The sequence below is a fragment of the Solenopsis invicta genome, chromosome 3, assembly GCF_016802725.1.
Source record: "Solenopsis invicta isolate M01_SB chromosome 3, UNIL_Sinv_3.0, whole genome shotgun sequence".
NCBI classification, from domain to species: Eukaryota; Metazoa; Arthropoda; class Insecta; order Hymenoptera; family Formicidae; genus Solenopsis; species Solenopsis invicta.
Window position 1 is genome coordinate 1,514,870 of NC_052666.1, and position 14,333 is coordinate 1,529,202.

The 14,333-nt window shown below is 32.3% G+C and overlaps 1 protein-coding gene across 1 annotated transcript; it reads right to left on the bottom strand.

Annotated features, from left to right (window-relative positions):
* Positions 1–972: 972 nt before the first annotated feature.
* Positions 973–8,948, bottom strand: LOC105202873 (protein RRP5 homolog). Its single transcript, XM_039447033.1, has 6 exons — positions 8,832–8,948; positions 8,485–8,547; positions 7,290–7,845; positions 3,638–6,928; positions 2,752–2,917; positions 973–1,689 (listed from the first exon to the last, which is right to left on the bottom strand). Exons 2-6 carry the CDS (start codon positions 8,545–8,547, stop codon positions 1,533–1,535), a joined length of 4,233 nt encoding a protein of 1,410 aa, XP_039302967.1. The 5' UTR covers positions 8,832–8,948; the 3' UTR covers positions 973–1,532.
* Between the last annotated feature and the right edge of the window lie 5,385 nt (positions 8,949–14,333).

Below are 14,333 nucleotides of genomic sequence, written 5' to 3' on the forward strand. Positions count from 1 at the left end.
TGGATATCAGTCTCCGCACGGAGATACTAGTACCATATAGTTAAATAAAATCATTTAATTAGAACTTGGGCTATGATCTGATTAATCATTTCTTTTGAAATTCATTTAAATTCCTCTTATTTTCTTTTGTAGAATCTTGAAACTTCTGTGTATGTGTTGTGAACTTTTGCTGATTCCAACTTTTTCATGGGATCTGGGAATATATATGACCTTCCAAAGAATTTTTTGCAATAAATTTAATTTCTTACAATAACTTAATATATACTAAATTCAAGAAAACTTTTATTAAAATTATTCTACCTACTACTAGATTATATATAATTTAAAAAGCTTAAGAATTTCTATTACAAACTCTTTGATAGGTTTAATTACTATCATTAAGGTTATTTAACATGTATTCTGTTGAAAAGAGGACTTGTAGATTCCCCATAATTAATCCCTTAATAAATTTTTTCCTTTTAGAATCTAACAGTGGACAAGCCCAAAATATATGATATTCTGGATTAAGTATCCGCAATTGCACTTTGCCGACTCAATGAGTTTGACTCTTGATTTTGTTAAAGTACATCCTGATATTATTCTTAACATTAACCTTGAAAAAGTTTTATCACATTTATAATTATTAAGATTTCTCAAACTGAAATTATTACAGTTAGATGTATATTTGCCTGGGTTAAGGCTTATTTTCAGAAAATGAGCATTATCTATATTTTTATATCTTACTCTTAAACTATCTAAGCATTCCTTAAAAAAAGGATACTTTATTATTTAAAATTATACCTGTTATTGCTCCTTTCTTTGCCAGATTATCTGCAATTTCGTTGCCTACTAAACCCTTGTGCGCGGGGCACCAGTGAATCTGACTCTAAGACTACTGTCCAAAATGTGACATTTCATCAGATTAAATACGTTTTTAACAGTAGGATTGAGGGATCCCAAATAACCAACATAGCTCCCTTTCATACACATTGCACGCTTCAAATGCCTCCATAGTATATTTCAGAATAAGTACATATGTTCAAGGCCTTCCAATCCTTGACAGTTACAAAAATTTACCCATGGCTTGCCACTTTTTTTTTGTAATACCTCATCGGTACTAATACCAAATTTTAAATACAACATTGATAGAGAAATATTCTACTTGTTATACAGGTTATCAAATTTAAAATTTAACTCAAATTTAAAAGTTAAAACTTCAACAGTGCGTAGGAAAACTAAAAAACAATGATTTTTAAGTCATTTTACAATCACATTTCATTTCTATAAAAATAATACGGATGGACAAAACTATATTTACAAGAGAAATAATTGTTAACAATACCAATTAAAAAAATTATATATGAGCTCAGTGTAAACAAATAAAAAATAAAAAATTTTTGTTTATCATTTTCTTTGAAACAAAATAAGAATGTTTAAGATTTTTTCTTATCAATCTCCCATGTACTCTCAAAGTTTAACATTTAAATTCGGGACATTGTATATATGCGTCAAATTAACATTTATTTATTGAAAAAAAACTTATACAATTTATATTATATGTGATTTTCCACATAATCCGCAGCCATCTGACGCACGCGAGCTACAGCCTCAGATGTACCGTATTTTTCTTCGAAATTTATAAATTTTGTGAAGAGGGTTTTCATTTTTCTTAGTGGAAGCGTCTGGACGCATGCTCGTTCCAATACTTTTCTGTAAATGAACAAATGCACATGAAATTGATTATATAATTAACTTGAAACTCAAGCGTATAAGTAAATATATTATGATATACATAATATTTTAATGATATATTAACGATACATAGAATGTTTTCGAGAATAAGTAGAAGAAAATTTAAAGAATGATTCTAAACGATACAATAAAACAAAAATCAAGAATAATAAAATTAAGATCAAAAAACTTTGTTTTTTAATTGTAAATATTTCCATGCTTTAGGAAACTTTAATCGTAATTTCGTTCTTATTGATTTTATTTTATCTAGAATCACTTCTTAAATTTTTTTCTACCTGCTGCCAAATAATCTATTTATTGTTGCATAATATATTTAAATTGGTCATTTGAGAGAAAAATAACACAAGTCAATTTTTGTCGACATCGAGATATTAGGGGAGTCTGAATCAGAGGAAATAGATATTTCCTTTGAAAATACCATTACATTACAACTTTCAATAACACATTAAAAACTCCTTTGTAAGTCTACAAAACTACCATTCATATGAGAAATATTATAAATTGGTGACTGTGTCTTTCCTTATATTATACTCTTTAATACAACCAATAATAAATCACTTTATCATGGAATTTTAAAGTTTTGAATTTGCTTTTTTTATGAATTCTTTATTTCTTTCAATTGTAAGTTAAATATCCTTCTTAAGATATTTAACTTTCAAGTTAAAAGACAACTTGTTCTTTTATAACATCCTTAAAAGGAATTGTCATTTAAACTTTCCTAATTTATAAACTCCATTTTATATGTACCAAAATGTTTATTTCATTAAGAAACAATATAATATAAACATTTTTAAAATTAAATTTCTTTATAGAATGTTTCAAAATAAAAAAAGTTTTTAAAGGGATATTTTTCTCTTAACACCAATTAATGAACGAGATAATAAGGCATTTTTTAAATAGTCTTTAATATATAGCTCTGTAGTTGTAAAAACCATTTTCTTAATTATCAAAAATGTTTTCACTTTTGTTATTTTTCAAATAACCGATTTATTTGTAATAAAACGGTGAATTTATTATTACCTGGCTAAATCAATGTTTTCAGATTTTATCAAACAATCCACATAACACGACCACACGTCGACGCGTTTTGGATAAGAACTCAGGATGTTCTCGAACAATGTTTGTGCGCGTTCCTGGTCGCCTAGTTTATTCTCCAAATTCGCAAATCTTACTAGCAGGTTTATATCTGCAAATGTATAGTTTTAAATTATAGTATAGAATTATGATAATAAAATAAGAAAAAAACATTAGCGAAACAGAAAAACATATTCCAATTTCTATATCTCTGAGACCAATCGGTTGCTCAACATAAAACTTTTCTGTGATTAATCTCATCATAATCTATTTTTGGCATAAAATTTGTTTCCAAAATCTAAAAATAGACTTAAAATAGGAAAAATCCACCATTTTTGCAGATTCTTTATTCATTTACATTCATTTCAAAATAACTAAAGCATTGCAATAAAACTTTACATAAAACATCTTAAATACTTAAAATATTTACGTAAAAAATTCAGATCCTTGTTATTATTTCATAATTTACAAATATTTCTATTGAATCACATTTCTATGTCTTATTGATATAATTTTTTATCTATGTTTTAAATCGTCAATTTTTTTTAATTATTTTAAATGCAATATAAAACAATCTATAATTTTTTTCATTATCTTGGAAATATATATATATATATATATATATATATATATATATATATATATATAAAAATCATTTTTAAAGAAATGTGAAAATTAAAAATTAGTATTATACAGCAATTTAATGTTATCTTAGGTGAATAAATTTCTTTCTCGACTTTTCTTGACTATTTTTTAATTCCTTAACTTTTTCTCTCTTTCCCTAATAGCTAACAACCTTGAAAGAGCGATGAGTGTGTGTATGTGTACTTACGCTGAGACGCAGGCAAGGATTGCAATGCCCGTTGCATGATCTGTCGTGATTTTTCCTTCATGCCGATTTTCAGCAAAGCAGTACCACAGTCTATCCACGTCTGAGGATCCTGTTTGAACTTGCCTATTACGGTACTGATCAATTTCTCGAGCTCATTCTTTCTACCGGCGTCCGCCTGTACAGTCAGCATGTGCATATACACCTTATACGCGTCATTTGTCCTCACGGCTTCTTGAAAAACGTCATTCAGGGACTCTGCGGTGCCGTATCTGGATTCCAGATTAAGCCACGCGTTCCATATATTCAGCCGTTCATTCTCCTCTCTGAAATTGATTGTTTTGATGGCTCGTCTCGCAACAGCTCGTGCCTTGTCGATCTCTGTGGCCTGCAGATGATACGCCATGTAACGCAGCCACACTAGCGAGCTGTCGGGACTCGATAAAACCAATCTATCGAATTGATCGATCGAATTGGGTGTCTGATTACTCGCTAGAGCTTCCTCCCGTTGGCGAATTTCGCGTTCCTTCTGTCGTTCTTGCTCCCGCCGTTCAGCCGCACTCAGCTTCTTCTTCTTCCGTTTGGGTTCCTCTTCTGGCTCCTCGTTGTCGCTAGACGTTTCAATATTAATAGAAACGGTCAATTTTGCTTTATTTTCCCAAGAAAATCCACATTCTGGAACGCGCAATCGGTTCGTTGACTCATTTGCCTCCATTTCACTTTCATCTGATTCGGAACTCTCATCTATATCTTTTATTCTACTGTTCTCTTTGATTTTGCTTTTATTTTTCTTCTCATTTGCTTTATCTCTTGGAGCTGCCTTCGACACTTCCTTCGATACTTCTTTTGGTGGATTTATATCTTTTATTCTACTGTTCTCTTTGATTTCGCTTTTACTCTTCTCCTCATTTGCTTTATCTCTTGAAGCTTCCTTCGACACTTCCTTCAGTACGTCTTTTGGTGAATTTATAAGATCAACCTCGTGTAGTTTAGACTTCTTCTTCTTCTTCTTTGATTGTTTATTCATAATAGAAGACGGCTCCCTTATGATTTTGTCTTTTGGAGTTTCAAATGCAGATTTTAGCATGCAAATAGGAACAATATCAGTTTCGTGTTTCCTCGTTATAACGTACAATCGAATTTTTGCGTGGACCTTGTAAGGCGTCAGATCTGGAGAACTATCGTTCGCGTGACGGCGGACGGGCAATGCTGCCAGATATCCCACACCGTTCCGTTTCACGAGAACAAGTATCAACCATTTGGTGATCATCAGGATCTCCGCTTTCAATACGATTCCAGTGGGTAATTCTGGTAGCGTTTTTTGTCTTGAGCTAATGCCATTTATTATTCTCGGTAACAACGACACATCGACGAGCTCATGGACGTAATTTTTCCACAAAATCGTACCAAATACTTTGTCCCCTAATTGAGGATCGCCGATGTAATGATCTTTGCGTACCGTGCCTGTCAATTGATTATCCAACTGAAGTATTAAACCATGTTCGGTTATATTTTTAACAATACCGGTAACTTTTTGACCCAGATTTACCGTCGAAATCAATTTATTTTCGTAAAACGTGTTCTTCGTCAGCTCTGAAAATTTGTTGAGGTATAAACTCAAGACATCCACTGCCGTCATCATCTTTACCTCATACTCAGACGTGCTCTCCCACACGTCCTTCAACGACATTGTTAGAGTCAATAGTTTCTCTTTAGTGTTGATAGCTGTGATTTTAACAAACAATATCTGGTTCGTGTGCAACTGTTCGAAATTGCTAACGTTCTTATATGACACGAATCCAAATTTGGGGTAATTTTCGATTGGCAGAACGACTCTCACGCCAGCCTGCAACATATCTCGAATCGTGCATGGAATGCAATCGCCCACTTTCAGCGAATCAAAGCTTCTGTATTTCTTCTGCGTCACGAAAGTGCGCGACAGTAGCAACATCGGTTTTGTGGCAAACACGAAGGCCGAAATTACATCCCCGGGAGTGCACTTCGACGCCAACAAGCTGCCGATTTCAATGCATGGGGCCATGTGACCTGCCGGCAAGAAGCCCGTCACAATATTTCCAGTATTGCCTTCTTTCTGTACTTTCAAGTATACACCTTTGATGGACGATTCCGTTACTGTCCCTTCGACCGTTTCTCCGATCGAGAAGCTAATAGCTTGCTGTTTTTCCTCTTTTTCTGTAACGATTCTCAATTTCATTTTATGTTTGTCTTGTTCGACCGAGTCAACGCACACCATAACCGTTTGGCCGACGGAGAAGTTCCAATTCATATTGCACGTATCTCTGTCTAATGTAGTGCGTGGGACCCATCCTTTTACATTTCCGTAAAATCTTACCAATAACCCATTTTTGTTTATCACGGTGATTGTACCATGATACTTCGATCCACATACGGCTTCACCAAAATCATGTAAAACTGGCAGTTTACTTTTTATCAGCGATTGCTTCAGCGTGAATTTTATCTGATTTTCATTGTAATTGTTGTCCAAAACTCTCGCCTCGACCTTATCTCCGATTTTCAATTTGTGCAAAACGCTCAAACCGCTATCAGATATATGTTCCATCGGAACGTGCCCCCAAATCTTTCCCGCTTGCACATGTATGTAGCCACGAACAGTTTCGATATGCGTGATGGTCACGGTAAGGATATCGCCGATACCGAGATCAAAAACTGAAAAATATTTCTGCTTTAAAATATCTTCTTCCATTGTACAGATATAAAAGTGTTCCATCCAGCCGTACGCGAGTATTCTACACTTATGCGTAGAACCTTCCTTGAATTCAGTTGAAATTTTAGTAAATGGGACACCAGTTCTTCGCAAGGGCATATATCCACGTAGCCCAGATTTAGATAACTTGAGAATTATCCCGCCGGATTCTCTGTACAGAACCTTGGCCTTGTTTATGATATCACCTTTGCGCAACTTCTCTTTTTCAGACATATCGGTTAATAAACTGAAATATGCTAATTTCACAGTCGGTAATATATATAATAACGTGCCAGTTATTTCCACATCTTCTTCGTATGTGGATAAAGGATTATTCAAGTAAATTCGATTTATATATCCAACGTTATTTTTTCCAAACATAACTTGCACACCATTGGAGAGCACCTTCATTATGCGAAGTGGCAATTTTGTTCCCGGCGTTAAAATATCTAAAGACTTTATCTCACGTTCAGTGTTGATTTTCTTCCTTTTAGTTGACAATTTAATAACAGACATGTGATCTTCCGTTTTTATTTCCTTGATAGTACACAGAAGTTGAGTGCCTGGAACTAGATAATTCATGATATGAATCATATACTGATATCACTTTATGATAGACATGAAATGATCTGATGTAGCACAAGACGTTGAAAGAACATTGCTGAGACATAGCATTGATGAATGTTAAGGATATATTTACATTGAATAAATGTTGAATCAATATTGAACAATGTTCCTGAACATTGAATTTAATATCTGCAAGATGTTCAATGCAGATTACACGTTTTTATATCTGTTCAACATTAAATCTTTTGAAACGTTAATTTAATATTTGCAATATTGTATTTTACCTTTTTTAAAAGAATGGTTCAGTGTTTGTGTATAGTGGGGAAAATTATTATTTCTTTATACAGAATTAATTATACTTACAATATTGCCTTCCTTCGACATCCTCAGTAGACAAAAATGCTCTAACATTAGCTATACCTGTGTCAACTACATAGCCATGATCCTCAATACTCTTGACAGTGCAAATCACATTCACATCTTTTGCAAGACAATAGCTTTGAACATTCTGATTTATCAATTGTGGCTCCAAAGATAAACTACAAAACCATTTATCTTCGGCATTTATATTTTTCACGTAACAAGTTACATAATCGCCAGGTTTAAATAAATCTGGCAAGGGTTTGAATTCATTTGACTGGACGGTTTTAGTGTTGATTATATCTTGCAACAAATTCGTGTATGTCTGACTAAGATCTGTAGCTTGTACACGTCCTATGAATCCACCTGGAAGAGATATCAGCAGATCATATTCTGATGCTTCAAAAACTCGACCAAGGAGAACCAGTCCTTCACGCAGCATCATTTTGGACAATCGGTCCGCGGTAGTAGCAACAAGATTTGTTTCTTCTACAGTTACATCATTTTTCTTCTTCGCCTGTGTTTTACTTTTCTTGAGTTTACGATTCTCCTCAAATAACTGAAACAAAAATGTTACTATCATCTGTATCTATATAATTGTGCAACTAAATTCTTATACAGAAAACAAAATCAATAAAATATTGATAAGAACAAAAATTGTAAATAGTGCTGTAAATAGTTCACAATGTTAATTTATCAATCAGAACAAAGACATCTATGCTTTGGAGCATTTGCAGTGTCAAATAGATCACAGCATTAAAAATTACTAAATTAGTATGTAAAATATGTTATACTTATTTCTTAATTTCTTGTTAAAATATAGGGAAGAGTGGAGTAAATCAGACCATGTTCCAAATAGAACCTTTTTAATTTAAATAAATACAGTTAAGCAGATTTGTATGTCATTTATAACGTAAAGTCCTTATAAGACATTGAACAGCAGTTTGACAGTTCTTTGTCAAATTGATAAATACAAACAATATTCTTTCACAATATTAATTCATTACCTATACCTTATACTTCCTATATGATTTTTAAAAAACTAGGTATTTATATAAAATACAGTACAAAATTTGACTGGCTAGAAACTTTTGTATGCCACTGTATATGTATACATATGTGTATTATGTATAAAGTAAAATAGATTTAGTTCCTTTTTTTCAGAAATAAGATACAAAGAATAAAATTATACATTTACCACATCTGCAGGCCTCTTAACTTGAAGTTCTTTCCCTCCTCGAGGAAAACTTTCTAGCGTCATCTAAAAGTGTTTCAAAACAATTATTATTTACAATAAATCAAAAGAATTACCAATTAGAATTAGAATTCATATAATAAATTTTTTTTCTACTTTACGTTACTAACTATTCTATAATATAATAAATACTTATAAGAATGTCATGTTAACTTAAAGTTAACCTGTCATTACTACGTAAGTTATAGTCCTGGGATTCTAATTTAATAATTATAAATATCGAACACTTTTAGGAATATTTTATTGCAATTATAATTATATATTATGTTTTAATTTACAAATTATTTTACCTTAATTAAAAATAAATTATACTAAAATATACAAATTTTATCAACACCACATGCAAGCACGAATGCACATGGTATAAAGCATAGAACATATAAACACATAAAGGTTGGTATAATAGCCGTAACCGTTAACTTAAGCCGGTGCTGTAAAAGTTGGAAGATAGGAAACCTGAGCACGTATTACGCATTTGTTCGGAATTGATTCCGATCGGAATTAGGCTTATTTTCTATTCCTGCACTAGACTGCACTGGAACGTTTCTTCTTGCTTTCACTAACTTTCAAATATATATCTATTTCATTTTAAGTGCACACTAATTCAGGGAGTTCAGGAACAGAAAACAAACGGATTATTCCGTTTCTCACTAAATTTCTATTGTGTTTTCTAGGGAAAACGGAATAATTCCGATCGGAATTGATTCCGAACAAATGCATAAAGGCGCAAGTTCACGCAGCGAATAAAAGCTGGCGTTTTACCCTCTCTCCATCAATTTGGCGAATCCAGCGAATAAACGTTCAAAGTTCGACACAGTCCAATTTTTAGCGACTAAACGCTGGCGTTTACCCCTTCTCCATCAATTTTCATCAATGTGGCAAATTCAGAGAATAAACGCTCAAAGTTCGACACAGTCCAACTTTTAGCAAAACGACGCTGAAATTTAAATATTACATTCCAAATTAATTACCTTCCAAAAGTGAATATATAAAAAAAAAATTATGACTAAAAGGTTAAATCAATCGACATCACCTGAAAATACAAACAAAGTTAGTATATATTATATACATATAGTAAGCATACTTTTAGGCTAGGTTGCTTTTTGTTTTTTATTTATTTATGTTAGATAGCTTTATTTGTTATATTTTGTTAATAACTGTGTTTTTTATATTGTAGGAAATTCTGTTATACCCTCATATACTTGTGGTGTGTGCAAAACAATTGTTTATACCATACAAGAAAGTGAAGAAATATATCGGCACTCTTGTATGGAGGGATATAATGAATGTTACATAGATAAAAATTCATATTATTTTTATCCTAAAAGCGGTAAATACATTAGTAACAATTTCGGCCCGATGCAAAGAAGAAACTGTGCTCATTACGATTTACAAAAATCGGAGTTACCCAAAACTTTTTTTTATATCTATTTCTTTTTCTTTTTTTAACAAATACATTGCAGCAATTGCAGCAGCTATACGTCGTCTTCTAATTTCAGCTATAACCGTCACTGTGTGTTTATAATATTTTACATACTTAATATATTGATTATAATATTCCAACTCCATTTTTGTCAGATTATGTACTTTAGGCCCAGTTTCACAACTTTGGGTTTAATCCGAGCTTAGTTGAACTACCGTCAAGTTTAACGCCACGGTTAGGGTGCAGTCCCATGGAGCGTATCAGGCGTATCGCGGATTGCGCGTATCGAAAATCTGACCAATCGCGAACGTTCCGCTGCTTCCGCTGTTCTTGGTTCGCTGCCGTTCCGCCGAAGTTATTCTTTAGCGTATTCAATCGAGCGGATCAGAGCGGATTGAGGTTAACATAAAGAAAAATAGCAGTTTCTTGTAATTGATACAATTAAAACAATTATGAACAAAGGAAATATAAGTCCTGTGAGTAGCATATAGCATTTTAAAATATTATTTTTGTAATACTTATTAATTATAATATTTTAAGGTTAGTTTAGAATTTGACGAAGCATATTTTTGATTAGTCTACACTGATTATTTCAGTTTAATATAAATACGGATATAAATATTGTATTATGAATTGCAAATTACAAATTGCAAATTACAAATATTGGTCTGACCCAATATTTCCGTTTTCCTTTATTCGCAATTTTTCTCTCGTTTTTTAATGCTTAATAATAAAGCGCATAAAGATTAATAATTTTACGATGTATTTCATGCCTGGTAAAAACATCGTAATTTATTCGTTTTAAACGTTTTATTAATAAAGCAATTGAAAGCAATATTGTTTTCGATTTCATTCTGCACCTGTTAAAAGTCAAATGTTTTATTTACTTATACTAAATAAATTAATAAATTAAATAAAATTCACTTTATATATACTGTGAATATTCTACTATTCTTCCGTCTGCTTTTGTTCCTACGGTCCCATGAAGCGGAATTCGCGTAAGCGGATCAGCGGTTCACCAATCACAAGACTGTTTGGATGAGAGAAATAACAAAATTCGTTTCGTGATTGAGCATCCGCTTAATACGCTTACGCAAATTCCGCTTCATGGGACCGTAGGAACAAAACGTTCACGTACCGAAAGCAGCGGAACGTTCGCGATTGGTCAGATTTTCGATACGCGCAATCCGCGATACGCCTGATACGCTCCATGGGACTGCACCCTTAAACTTCTGTCGCGTTTCACAACCAGATTTTAATTCTAGGTTACGTAAACCTATAATCTATGCGAAGAAACTTCAACAGACTTATCTTTCTTCTAGAACAAGTAGTGTGATTGGTTGTTACCGAAGAGTAGGGAATGAGATATTACAGGTTCTATACACCAAAGCAAAAAATAATGAACAAATTTAAAAGTTTTAAAGTTTTCTTCTTACATGTTTCCAAATCAGTTTGAACTAAACAATTAAATTCAATTGTTACTGTAAAAATTTACACTTTATTAAGTACATTAAACATTGGAACACTAATTAGAAAAAAATTTCTCATAAAATAAAGAACAACAGATTAGAATAAAAGACAAAATTGAGTTTTGAAAAAAATAAATAAATCTAAAAGACAGCCACTCGAAATAAAACAAAAACTGTTCTTTGGAAAAACACATATATGGTCATCGTAATTATAGTATGTAATCTATAAGTACTAATTTAATAATATTACAAAACTATTTTTACTGTTCTGTTTTATGAGAAATTTCTTCTTTGATTTCTCTTAAGACTGCAGTAACAGATTCCTTGGTTAAGCGAAATCGAGCATAAAAATCAATGGGTTTGTTCGAGTTGCTTGAAATCCCCAAAAATTTTTGCACTCGAGATGAGATAAATATATATTCGATAGTAAGAAAGAGAGAGACGACAAAGAAATTAATTCAAAAAGGGCAGCAACACTAACAGGCCTAATGTCATCAAATTCTTCAAAATATGACGGTCGTCTTCTAATTATTCTCGGGCGTCGATTTATTATTTGCACAAAATCTTCATCGTCAGATGACGATAACATATATTCCAGAGCCATATCTTGCAACATAACCTTTTTACAATTCCGTAGAGATATCAGCCATGAAGTACAATACTCGAAAGATTACTGAAAGCAGTGGCGCTGCAGTATTAAACCTCGGTTATCTACCTTAAACGCCCGAATTTCGCCATTCAACTTTAACCGCAGTTTAACAACGTTAACCGAGGTTTAAGACAGTTGTGGGACACAATATTTACCGTAAACCAAGTTTAAAGGTTTAAACTCCGGTTAAACTAAGTTATGAAACTGGCCCTTAGCAATTGCCGCTTTTAACACTGCTTTGCGTTGCGGTGGAGTTGGGTAGAGTAAGGGTAAAACGCCAGCTTTTATTCGCTACATGAAAAGGATAGAGGCGATAGCGTTTAGCTTTTTAACGCTGCTTTGCGTTGCGATTGAGTGGGGGTAAAACGCCAGCTTTTACTCGCTGCGTGAAATTACATCTTAATACGTGCCCTGTACTACCGTTTATAATTGCTGCTTTGACTATATAAATATGGGGGTCAATTATGAAACTTTTTCCCTAAGGCGGAAACGTGAAAAATAAAAAAATTCTCCATTAACTTCAATGGTAAAGATTTTCACTTTTCACGTTTTCGCCCTAGGGAAAAAGTTTCATGATCGACCCCGGCTGTGCTCCGATATAACTGCCAGTATTGGCAGTGGTGAAAAATCCGTTCCGTTATTGGTATGTACACCCAAGGACTTTGATTCTGTCCATGGGGAAATTTTTCAAACTGAGAAGTCATCACTTTTTACATACTCGCAGTTCATGATTAATGAAACAACTAGAGCTTATTGGCCGTTACGTTAATCATAAACTGTAAATATGTAGAAAGATAGCGACTTCTCAGTTTGGAAAATTTCCTCATGGACAGAATCAAAGTCCTTGGGTGTACAGTGAGGTGCAACGATTCGCAGGGTCATAGTAGGTAGCTTGAGTTACCGACGCTGAGTCGGTAACGATAACGCACGCGCGCGCTCGGAACATGAATAATTTTATAGATCAAATGTTTTTATTATTTATTATTTATGTTTATTACTTTATTAGTCTACATATTTGTGTATAACTATATATAATTATGTATGAAATATTTTTACTGGAAGTGAGAAAGATAAAGAAATAAATTAATATGTCTCAGATACTTTGTTTTCAATTTTAAATATAAATTTATTTAGTTTAACGTAATTATGTTTTTGTTTCTACTGCGTATAAACAATAATATATTCATATAATTACATACGCAAAATTATTAATGCCAAAATGCAGAACAATCTCCGTTACGTTATGTTTATACCATTTGTAGATCTATCCGTATAAATTTGATTCAGTATTATGTTATTATTTTTGCACAGACAGAGATATACATAACAACAAAGATAAACGTGTATGAGAAGGTAGGAAAGGTAAGGGAATAAGTCATTTTTTAAAATTAAAAATATATTGGTTCTTTAATATTTTCTTTTTTTTTTATTAAATATTGCATTCTTGACAAATGTTCCACCGTTAAATAATTTGGTGGTTCTGAAAAGAATTTTTAGGTGAATAGACATTTAGCGATTGTATTTTGTTTATATTCCTTTTCCATGCTAGTAAGAGATGCAACAATCGCCGCGCGATTCTGCGCAGGCTTTCTTGCATATCTTACTAGCATGGAAAAGGAATATAAACAAAATACAATCGCTAAATGTCTATTCACCTAAAAATTCTTTTCAGAACCACCAAATTATTTAACGGTGGAACATTTGTCAAGAATGCAATATTTAATAAAAAAAAAAAGAAAATATTAAAGAACCAATATATTTTTAATTTTAAAAAATGACTTATTCCCTTACCTTTCCTACCTTCTCATACACGTTTATCTTTGTTGTTATGTATATCTCTGTCTGTGCAAAAATAATAACATAATACTGAATCAAATTTATACGGATAGATCTACAAATGGTATAAACATAACGTAACGGAGATTATTCTGCATTTTGGCGTTAATAATTTTGCGTATGTAATTATATGAATATATTATTGTTTATACGCAATAGAAACAAAAACATAATTACATTAAACTAAATAAATTTATATTTAAAATTGAAAACAAAGTATCTGAGACATATTAATTTATTTCTTTATCTTTCTCACTTCCAGTAAAAATATTTCATACATAATTATATATAGTTATACACAAATATGTAGACTAATAAAGTAATAAACATAAATAATAAAAACATTTGATCTATAAAATTATTCATGTTCCGAGCACGCGCGTGCGTTATCGTTACCGACTCAGCGTCGGTAACT